Raw genomic sequence first — 11,362 nt, 5'->3', positions numbered from 1 at the left:
GTAAATGTAAACATGGTCTCTGTGTAAATATTCATGTAAATGTTTGTTATGAATTGATCCCACTATGGTTATTATTATCACTATAACCATTACTGTTGAATTATTTTGTATTAGTCACATTTGTATTTCCTCTATTTTTATATTAAAATGCACAAATCTTCATCATCAACTTTATTATCCAATATTATATGTTGATATGTCTGTTTGTTTTTTGTCATTAGTATTTCTTTACCAGTTATTTCTAACATTCAACATTTGTGAAGATAATTGTGATATTACTACTGACTGAGACACGATGATAAATCCTGATGAATATTAGCGCCCTCTGGTGGCCACAGTGACAAACTACAACAATATCCTACACGTGAAATGATGTTCATAAATCATTAAATCTGTGGGTTTTTGTACATCAATGAAGATGTTTGTGAATGTGTATTTGTAAATGATGATGTCTGAATAAACTCAGTAGATTCAAAGCTAAAAACTTTTGAACCTCAGCACTCAATTTCCCACACATTGAGTTTACAGATACTTATTTCCTCAGGTGGTCTGAGACATCTAATCTACATTCAGTTAGGGACTCTTTGTTTGTTGTATCATATATTTCACCACCCTTTTCTTCTTTTTATTCAGCTCTGTCTTATTTATCCACTATGTTTCTATTTAATTCTCAAATTCCTATTTTGAAAAACACTATGGTTAATTCCTGATGGTGTGAAGGACATTATGATTATCATTTAGTCCTTCAAATTTTATATTTTTATTTTTTATATTCTGGCCTGAGAAGGCAAAACTGAAAGTGGCAGAGAAGCACAAAAGGTAGCAGGACAAGACTCGAACAAACCAGGGTAAACTGGACCAAAACAGGATGAGATTAACAGATACAAAAGCAACTGAACCAAAACCTACGGGTGATTACAAACAGGACACAGGTGAGTGAAACAATCACTTTATTGTCATTGTGTTGTGAATATAAATGTGTTTAGTAAGTATTGGTTTCAAACAAAACAAAATGTCCTTTTCATAAAAACAAAAAAAAATCTAATAAATACTCAAAAACAAAACTTACTTTTCGCTTTGCGCATGCCCAATAAGTCACAGCCTATCAGCGCATTGTTGCCATGGAGACCAAAATACACGGTGGAGGACTGGAGTCACACATCCATACCAGAGATAAAACGGATCATTCCGACTCGAGCGAACACTCTCATTTAATATGCAAGATTTTTCTTTTTTTAAGATTAGAGCAGGGTCCACAGATAGGAGTCCACCGTTTGAGGATCCCTGGTCTATATGAATGACTTAGTTTGAGGCTAGGCTGTTTGTGCTAAATAAAGATTTATGTTAAAAAAAAAAAAAGGAAAAAAAAGAAAAACAGCTCTCTCTTCTGGTGGTTTCCAGCCTGCGTGGGATTTATTCTGCGTTTCACTTTCTCTGGTCATGTCCAGCTTGTTTTTTCTTCTTCTAAAGGTATTTGTTGTCACTTTATTCATTTTCTAATGTGACTGTTTTCACTGTTTGACTCTTGAATGACTCTTTGTTCATCTTGTTAGTTTAGTTTCAGTAGAAGCAGTTCTGAACAGTCAACAGAAATCAACATGGTGGACGTTTTCTTCTTTTTTTTACTGTCACTGTTCAGAGTGTCTGATAACAGCTGACAGAACTGAGTTACATTTATCTTCTTTATGGAGAGAAACAACAACATGCTGTCTGTATTAGTGACAGCTTCAACTTAAAATCACTTTGTCATTTGCAACAGAACACATGAGGGTCAGATGCTGAGTAAAACAGTCCATAAAAAGTTCAAACATAGAAGTAAAAACGGAGGTAAAGATGTCTTAATATACATAACATAGAGAGAGTGTGTGCAGTGGTGGAGGAAGGGGTTAAATCAGGCTGCAGCTCTGGGAGAGGCTGTGCTCAGCTGATATATTTGGCACAGCAGTGGCATTGAGATCTAGGTTCATACAGTGAAATCATTGGGAACAAAGCGGCCATTCTCAGGATAAGTCAGCACCCTTCTGAGTTTGGTCTGTCAGGCTACACACAGGCTGCTGGTGCTGTATGCAGCTGGGGGGAAGACTGAAGACACTACTCAGGGATAAAATGATTGTTGTTCCTTTGCATGAGTATTAAACAGTATTTTATATGTTTCCTTCAATAAGGGGCATTACAATCTTAATTTTATTTCAATAAATCTTCACACTGATCACACTGGTGGTTGTATGAAGGTTGGACAATATTAGATACAGCTCTGTGTGTTTGTCATGTGACTGAGAGGAATGAAGAGAAATAATATGTTGTGTTTGTGTGAAGGTGTTTCTCTGCTATGGATCAGTGTGAGGACAGAGAGGAGGGAGTCCCTCCCTCTGAAAGCTCTCTGTGTGGGGAACATGACAGCCAGACCAAAGCTCAGAGGTGAGATGAGGATCTCTAACTGTCCATCACTGTTCTCCACTCACATCACTCCACCATCATTATTCACACTCAAACATCTGTGTGTGTTGTGTTGAAGCCCAGAGGAGCAGCACAAACCAGACTCTGCTGGACCTGAACCCAGCTGTGTGTCCATGAAGAGTGACTTTCCAATGGATGAACCTCTATATTTTAAACCTGGACAACCTGCTGGTGGAAGGTAAGAATGTAAAGCTGCACAGATTGAACAGACTTTTCATTTCTATCCAACATGCACATTTATCAGAGCTGTTGTTGTTTCAGGATCCAACAGCAGAGACCAGAATCTCCTGGATCTGAACCCAGCTGTCTGTCCTTTAAGAGCGACCGGTCAAATGAACGTGGTATTGATTTTAAAAGAGGACATCCGTTAATTGATCAGATGTAAGTTGTAACTGATAGTAAACGTTTGGGAGTTTCATAATGTTGCACTCAATTGTTCACATGACAAGTGACCTGATTGTATTTATTTATACATTACAGACATAAAGCAAAGTGTTAAAATTAAAATGTTTATTTCCAACATGGTCCCAAGATGTTAAAAGACAAAACACAAGACATGTGTAAAGTGCCTTAAAATGATTTTTGTTGTGATTTGGTGCTATATGAATAAAGATTGATTGACATACAACATGATATAACCTCAAATTAAATTTAATAAACATCAAAACACAAAGTACAACAAAAATATAATTTCAGATTTCATTATAAATCTGTGACCCTGTTAAATAAATAAGTCCTACACTTTGAATTAATCACAACCAACATGAATCATGCATATTTTGCATGATCTCAAGTTTGATCCTAAATTTAGATTTTCAAACCACTGAGCCAATCAGAACAGGCAGAATCAAACTGATGCTGTACCATTGACGACAGGAGAAGTTTCTTAACAGAAAAGTCACAATCAGCCTTCGTCTGTGAAACAGGAAGTGAAGCTTGCTGGCAAACCTTTTTAACAACAACGGATTCACAGGACAGTGACTGGTCCAATATTATTCCTAAATATATATGAGACAAACATAACATGCTGTCTGTATTAGTGACAGCTTCAGTTCTTTGTCATTTGCAAGAGCTGCTGTTGTTGTTTCAGGATCCAGCAGCAGAGACCAGAATCTCCTGGACCTGAACCCAGCTGTCTGTCCTTGAAGAGCGACTGGTCACATGACCGTGGCATTGATTTTAAAAGAGGACATCCATCAACTGATCAGATGTAAGTTGTAACTGATAGTAAACGTTGGGTTATGCTAGAAATGAACTAGAGAGGGAGGAGATAACAGATCACATGTTCACACAGTCTCTCCTGCAACACTTTCATGGTGTGGCACTCAATTGTTCACATAGAAAGTCACATGATTTATTTATTTATACATTACAGATATAAAACAAACCTGTTAAAGTGAAAATATTTATTTTCAACAAAATGTAATTTCAGATTTCATTATAAACCTGTGACCCTGTTACATAAATGAGTCCTGCACTTTGAATTAATCACAACCAACATGAGTTAAATAGGAAACATTTAATAAATACTGCATAATATTCTTTGCATGATCTGAAGTTTGATCCTACATTTAGACTTTCAAACCACTGTACCAATCAGAACAGGCAGAATCAAACTGACGCTGTACCAATGAGGAGAGAAGTTAAAAATAAGCCTTCGTATGTGAAACAGCAACTGAACCTTGCTGGCAAACCTTTTAACAGGACAGTGAATAGTCCAATATTATTCCTAAAAATTAGACAAAATATCATAAAATTAAATTTTCATTACAAAAGATTTTCAGTGTATTTAATCTTGAAGTCTTTGTTCTAAACAGGATTGACTCAGTATCAAACCCAAATGTATTAAAAGTTTGTTATCTATGAGCCACTCTCTTACACTTTGTGATTCATTACTATGAGTTATATGAATTATGAATGATTATGAATTTCACTGACATCATTCCCAGATAGCAGTAATGCAGAATAATCAGCATACAGCAACATCTTGATGGCACAGCAGCTTTTGTGTCATTTACATACATAAGAAATAAAAGAAGCCCTTAAATAGAACCACATATGTAATATCCTGATGTTCTGAAATAACTATTTCAACATCAGACCTTATTTCTTATTTCTTGGGCGGCACAGTGATGCAGTGGTTAGCACTGTCGCCTCACAGCAAGAAGGCTCTGGGGTTCGAACCCTGCCGACAGCCTGGGACCTTTCTGTGTGGAGTTTGCATGTTCTCCCTGTGCCTGCATTGGTTCTCTCTCGGTATTCTGCCTTCCTCCAACAGACCAAATGCAGGGTAGTTTAATTGGAAACTCTAAGTTGACCGTAGGTGTGAATGCGAGCGTGAATGGTTGTCTGTCTAATCTATGTTAGCCCTGCGATGGACTGGCAACCTGTCCTGGGTGTACCCTGCCTCTTGCCTAATGACAGCTGGGATTGGCTTTCTGCAAGTCAGCACAATTTCCTCCATTTTGAGTAATAAAATAAAACACATGAATAAGACAGGTGCCAGTAGAGTTTGCTGCTGTAAAGCCAGACTGACGCTCATACAACAAATTGTATCTGACTAAATACTCAACCTGCTCAAACACAAGACGTTCAAACACCTCAGACATGACACCTGTCTACTTTCTCACTTACACACACCTGAATGTCATTTTCATAGTGGGAGCTGCCCAATTCAACCAGTCTGAAAAAGGCAGAGTATGCATCAAGAGCTGAGTGCTCACACTCAAATTACCCAAGATGCAACATAACTTCTGAAAAAAAAACCCAAAATACAAACGTCACAGATCAACACCTCGATGGTTTCAAGTTAGCTACAGTGAGGGTATGTTTGCTTCCTGTTTTCAAAATAACAGCACCAATTCTATCATTATAATTTTCTTAATAATAAAAGGTAATGGCTGTTTTATTTTGTGAAAATGACAGGAAGTGCATTACTCGCTACGGCTAACTTGAGTGGCTCCGAATTCTCAGGAACAAAACTTTAAACAGATGTTATTTGGACAAATTAGAGTCACATTGTGGATCTAAAGGGCTACTTTACTTTCTCGCCTAAAAAGGTTAGAAATGTGGATAAAGTGGTTTATTTACAGAGTTAGAGCTAAAATGAAATCAGCTTCAGCCTGCTGATTTCAGCTTGGATAGGAACGAAATGCATTGTGGGTAATCGTGTAGTTTACTACAGTGTAAACGGTCTGCTTACTATCTGGTCCTTTAGTGTGTAGTATAGAAGTATGTAGTATGCGGTTTCGAACGCAGCCACTGAGCAGCTCCACTGGACCAGCTGCAGGTTCTAGCTGCCTTGCTCCAGCGCACTTCAGCAGTGTACAGTGAGCGAGGGAGAGCTGTATGGAGGTTTGTTCAGAACAGACTGAGCTGTTGATTCTCAGTGGGATCAGCAGGACTAGTAAAGCTTTACCATTACAGGTAGTCACATGATTCTCTGTTCACATCCAAATATCACTTGATGGACCTTTAGCTTGTGTTTGTCTCTGTGTGGACAGAGATAATGTGAGCTCATTCTTCATGATTCCTCCACAGAGTGGACCAGGAGAGCTCAGAGGTTCCCAGTGGTCAGTCTGCCCAGCAGCATCAAACACACCTGGACTCCATATTTATGGTCTGTACATGTACAACAACTACTTTTACATCTATTCTGTTCACAATCATCTCCATGCTGCACTTTGTACACCAGTGGATTGTCAGTGTGTCCAACAGGGATCTGATGTTTACTTCATGATTTTAGACTAAATGTATCATTCATATATAATTCTGTTCCAGCTGCTGGAGGAGAACATCGTCACTTTTGTGAAGAACGAGCTGAAGAAGATGCAGGAGGGTCTGAGTTCAGATTACCCACAATGCTTAGAGAGTCAGAGTGATGATAAGGAAGCGTTGGACGATGAGGAGGAGGAGCAGAGGAGGAGCAGCAGGCGGTCATTTCTGAAGATCACACTGCACTTCCTGAGGAGAATGAAACAGGAGGAGCTGGCTGACCGTCTGCAGAGCAGTAAGATGATTTCTATAAAGATTTAACATGATGGATAAATGAAACATTTACTGATGTCTCAAGAGATGGAGGAAACTATTATTACTGTTTTTGTGTGTGCCCATGTGTTCATTCAGGGACTCCTGTTGGCAGGTGTCGACATAAACTCAAGTCTAACTTGAAGACGAAGTTCCAGTGTCTGTTTGAGGGCATCTCTAAAGCAGGAAACCCAACCCTTCTGAATGACATCTACACACCTCTCTACATCACAGAGGGAGGGACTGCCGAGGTCAATGATGAACATGAGGTCAGACAGATTGAAACAGCATCCAGGAAACCAGTCAGACCAGAAACAACAATCAGACATGAAGACATATTTAAAGCCTCACCTGGAAGAGATGAACCAATCACAACAGTGATGACAAAGGGAGTGGCTGGCATTGGGAAAACAGTCTTAACACAGAAGTTCACTCTGGACTGGGCCGAAGACAAAGCCAACCAGGACATAGACTTCACATTTCCATTTACTTTCAGAGAGCTGAATGTGCTGAAAGGGAAAAGGTACAGCTTGGTGGAACTTGTTCATCACTTCTTTACTGAAACCAAAGAAGCAGGAATCTGCAGGTTTGAAGAGTTCCAGGTTGTGTTCATCTTTGACGGTCTGGATGAGTGTCGACTTCCTCTGGACTTCCACAACAATGAGAACCTGACTGATGTTACAGAGTCCACCTCAGTGGATGTGCTGCTGACAAACCTCATCAGGGGGAAACTGCTTCCCTCTGCTCGCCTCTGGATAACTACACGACCTGCAGCAGCCAATCAGATCCCTCCTGAGTGTGTTGACATGGTGACAGAGGTCAGAGGGTTCACTGACCCACAGAAGGAGGAGTACTTCAGGAAGAGACTCATAGAAAAGAAGAAAGCCAGCACCATCATCTCCCACATCAAGACATCACGAAGCCTCCACATCATGTGTCACATCCCAGTCTTCTGCTGGATCACTGCTACAGTTCTGGAGGATGTGTTGAAAGGCAGAGTGGGAGGAGAGCTGCCCAAGACCCTGACTGAGATGTACATCCACTTCCTGGTGGTTCAGACCAAACTGAAGAACGTAAAGTATGATGGGGGAGCTGAAACAGATCCACACTGGAGTGCAGAGAGCAGGAAGATGATTGAGTCTCTGGGAAAACTGGCTTTTGAGCAGCTGCAGAAAGGCAACCTGATCTTCTATGAATCAGACCTGACAGAGTGCGGCATCGATATCAGAGCAGCCTCAGTGTACTCAGGAGTGGTCACACAGATCTTTAAAGAGGAGAGAGGGCTGTACCAGGACATGGTGTTCTGCTTCGTCCATCTGAGCGTTCAGGAGTTTCTGGCTGCTCTTCATGTCCATCTGACATTCATCAAGTCTGGAGTCAATCTGCTGGCAGAAGAACAAACAACATATCAGGAGTCTGAAACAAGAAAAGATCAATCTAAAGAGTCACATCTTTACCAGAGTGCTGTGGACAAGGCCTTAAAGAGTCCAAATGGACACCTGGACTTGTTCCTCCGCTTTCTCCTGGGTCTTTCCCTGCAGACCAATCAGATTCTCCTACGAGGCCTGACACAAATGGGAAGAAGCTCACAGACCAATCAGGAAACAGTCCAGTACATCAAGAAGAAGATCAATGGGAATCTGTCTGCAGAGAGAAGCATCAATCTGTTCCACTGTCTGAATGAGCTGAATGATCGTTCTCTAGTGGAGGAGATCCAACTGTACCTGAGATCAGGAAGTCTCTCCACACATAAACTGTCTCCTGCTCAGTGGTCAGCTCTGGTCTTCATGTTACTGTCATCAGAAAAAGATCTGGATGTGTTTGACCTGAAGAAATACTCTGCTTCAGAGGAGGCTCTTCTGAGGCTGATGCCAGTGGTCAAAGCCTCCAACAAAGCTCTGTAAGTACACAGATAGTTATTGAGTGATTGATTTATTGAAACACATTTTTTGAAGAGAGGAGAAATATTAGTATGTAAATACATTTTTAAAAATCAAATATTTTTCCAAATATATTCTCCAGGCTGAATGGCTGTAAGCTCTCAGCGAGAAGCTGTGCAGCTCTGTCCTCAGTTCTCAGCTCACAGTCCTCTAGTCTGAGAGATCTGGACCTGAGTAACAACAACCTGCAGGATTCAGGAGTGAAGCAGCTTTCTGTTGGATTGGAGAGTCCACACTGTACACTCGAAACTCTCAGGTCAGGACTCATCAACCTGTTCAATTAATCATCATGGAACATTCTATCTACTCAAACTATTTTCAGTCTGTGTTTAAATCCTGTGAATAACTTTCTGTCAACATATTTTCATCAGTTTTGTTCTGTCTCTGGAGAGGAGTTTTAAGATTTAAAAACTGAATTAAGAAATTTGTAACTGGCCCAAAGTAAAACCCATCCAGACAGTTATACATTGAACATTTTTTGGTTATATTTGTAGTTTATTTTAATCTCAGAGTAGTATCTGTGCTGCTGCAAAAGCTCAAGCACTTTGAGGCGTATGGCTGGATAAATCTGTGCCTGAACATGCTCCTGGAATGAACTTAGAGAGGATAAGAGGGATTGTCCATGATAGCATCCAGTGTTTACACTCCTTTATCCTCTTCTACTGTATGTCACTGCCCCCACACTGTCCAGTTCCATCCCCACAACAAAGCTGACTTTCCTCACCAATTTATTCAGTTTATTTGCACCGCAGCTCCTAATGCCACCTCCCCAGTACACTGCATCAAAGAATATTACACTGGCCACCACAGACTGGTAGAACATCCATACCATCCTAGTGAACACATTAAAGGACCTGAGCCTCCTCAGAAAGAACAGCCTGATGTGTCCTTTCCTTTAGAGGGCCTCAATATTGTTTGACCAGCCCAGCGGTTGGCCATTTGAATTGACAAGTAGTGACTGAAAGTATTGAGTTTAACTCTGAAGAAACATACAGAAACAACAACAACAACAACAGAAACATATTGGTGTTGACAATAATAAACACATCACCTTCCAGTCCCGCAGTGATCTCAGATCATGTAATGTGTGTTGTTTTGTGCATCTTCAGTTTGTCAGGATGTGTGATCACAGACGAAGGCTGTGCTTCTCTGGCCTCAGCTCTGAGCACCAACCCCTCCCATCTGAGAGAGCTGGACCTGAGCTACAATCATCCAGGAGACTCAGGAGAGAAGCTACTGTCTGCTGGACTGGAGGATCCACAGTGGGGACTGGACACTCTAAGGTATGAACAGACAAATGTATGGAGCTTTGTTCCTATCTTTATTATAGAGCATAATATATCAATGTCAGAGTATAATTTACATGAGCACCTGTACCCCAGCATACCACACTCTTTAATAAAGATAGGAAGAAAAACTCTATGCAGGTGGACACTCTCAGGTATGGACAGACAGGTGAAATCACCTCAAACACTTCAGACTGTAGCGGTGTGAGAGGAAATAACTTGTCAGTCTTCCAAAATATTGTTGAGGAAAGACGACCAGAAACAGCCAGTTTATCATTGCCATGTTCGTGTGAATCAATTTAAATAGTCCTGTCATCTGTTCACAATACAAACTGCTGAGTCTGAAAAGAAAAGGTCTCATTGTCCACATGATTTGACATTGAGATGCCGGTTTTTGATTCGGCTGAATGTAGCTGCTGTCGATAGTTGTCATGTGTAGCTCACCGACTCTCAGCTGATTGACAGTTGTGTTGCCTAGCAACAACACAGCTCCTCAGTGTGATCAGGATCCGAGCTGCAGGTGAAAGATATGACTGACTTTTTGTAGAGTGATGTCATGTCCATGTTTGCATGCTGAAAGAGAATGTGCTGCTCTGACCCCCCTCCTCCTTTCAGGCTGCAGCCTGCTGGAGTCCGATGGTTGACACCAGGTCTGAAGAAGTGTAAGTGTGTTTTTCATTTTTATTCTTGAAAACAAAGTGAACTTCAAACTGTGACATCACTCATTAACATCCTACTGAGGATGAAGATGATGATCATCGAACAGATAATAGATCAATAACTGCAGCTGTATTGTGTCTCGTTCTCTCCATCAGATTTCTGTGAACTCACACTGGATCCAAACACAGCAAACGGAGAACTCAAACTGTCTGACAACAACAGGAAGGTGACAAATATGAAGGAGGAGGATCAGTCATATCCTGATCATCCAGACAGATTTGATTACTGGCCTCAGCTGCTGTGTAGAAATGATCTGACTGGTCGCTGTTACTGGGAGGTCGAGTGGAGAGGAGACGTTTTTATATCAGTGACTTACAGAGGAATCAGCAGGAAAGGAAACAGTGATGACTGTGTGTTTGGAAGGAATGATCAGTCCTGGAGTTTGATCTGCTCTGATGTTCATGGTTACTCTGTCTGGTACAACAAGAGCGGAACAACCATCTCCTCCCCCTCCTCCTCCTCCTCTGTCTCTAACAGAGTAGCAGTGTATGTGGACTGTCCTGCTGGCACTCTGTCCTTCTACAGAGTCTCCTCTGACACACTGATCCACCTCCACACCTTCAACACCACATTCACTCAGCCTTTGTGTCCTGGGTTTAGGGTCTGGTCTGGTTCTTCAGTCTCTCTGTGTCCTCTGTAGGAGGGAGAGTCTCCTCCTGTTAGAGAAACTTTCTCACTGCTGACCAGATAGTTCAGTCTGTACACGATCACACACAGCTGATGGTATTTAGTACCAACATGATCTCTCACTGGTTATAAACATGTGCCACATGATAAACAGTGTGTTTGTAAAATGAAGCAAATGATAATCTGAGTCTAGTTGTTGTTTTCTGTTGTTAGTGTATTAGAAAGGCTTGAACTATAATGGAATAATGGGAATGGGATCTTCACAATGTTTTCTTGTAGTTTCATAGTATCTGTGTCTCCTGATTC

At 40.8% G+C, this 11,362-nt stretch overlaps 1 protein-coding gene across 1 annotated transcript in view; it reads left to right on the top strand.

Annotated features, from left to right (window-relative positions):
- Nucleotides 1-2,812: 2,812 nt before the first annotated feature.
- The window catches only part of LOC128362857 (uncharacterized), an 85,526-nt gene continuing 76,976 nt past the window's right edge, over nucleotides 2,813-11,362 (top strand). The window contains exons 1-2 of the mRNA XM_053323710.1: nucleotides 2,813-2,838; nucleotides 3,548-3,667. Coding sequence (XP_053179685.1) covers nucleotides 2,837-2,838; nucleotides 3,548-3,667 — 122 coding nt within the window. The 5' untranslated portion in view covers nucleotides 2,813-2,836. The remainder of the gene's footprint in view (nucleotides 2,839-3,547; nucleotides 3,668-11,362) is intronic.

The sequence above is a fragment of the Scomber japonicus genome, chromosome 8 (genome assembly GCF_027409825.1).
Source record: "Scomber japonicus isolate fScoJap1 chromosome 8, fScoJap1.pri, whole genome shotgun sequence".
NCBI classification, from domain to species: Eukaryota; Metazoa; Chordata; class Actinopteri; order Scombriformes; family Scombridae; genus Scomber; species Scomber japonicus.
The sequence above is the reverse complement of the archived record's forward strand: the minus strand, read 5'-3'. Positions and strand labels throughout refer to the sequence as shown.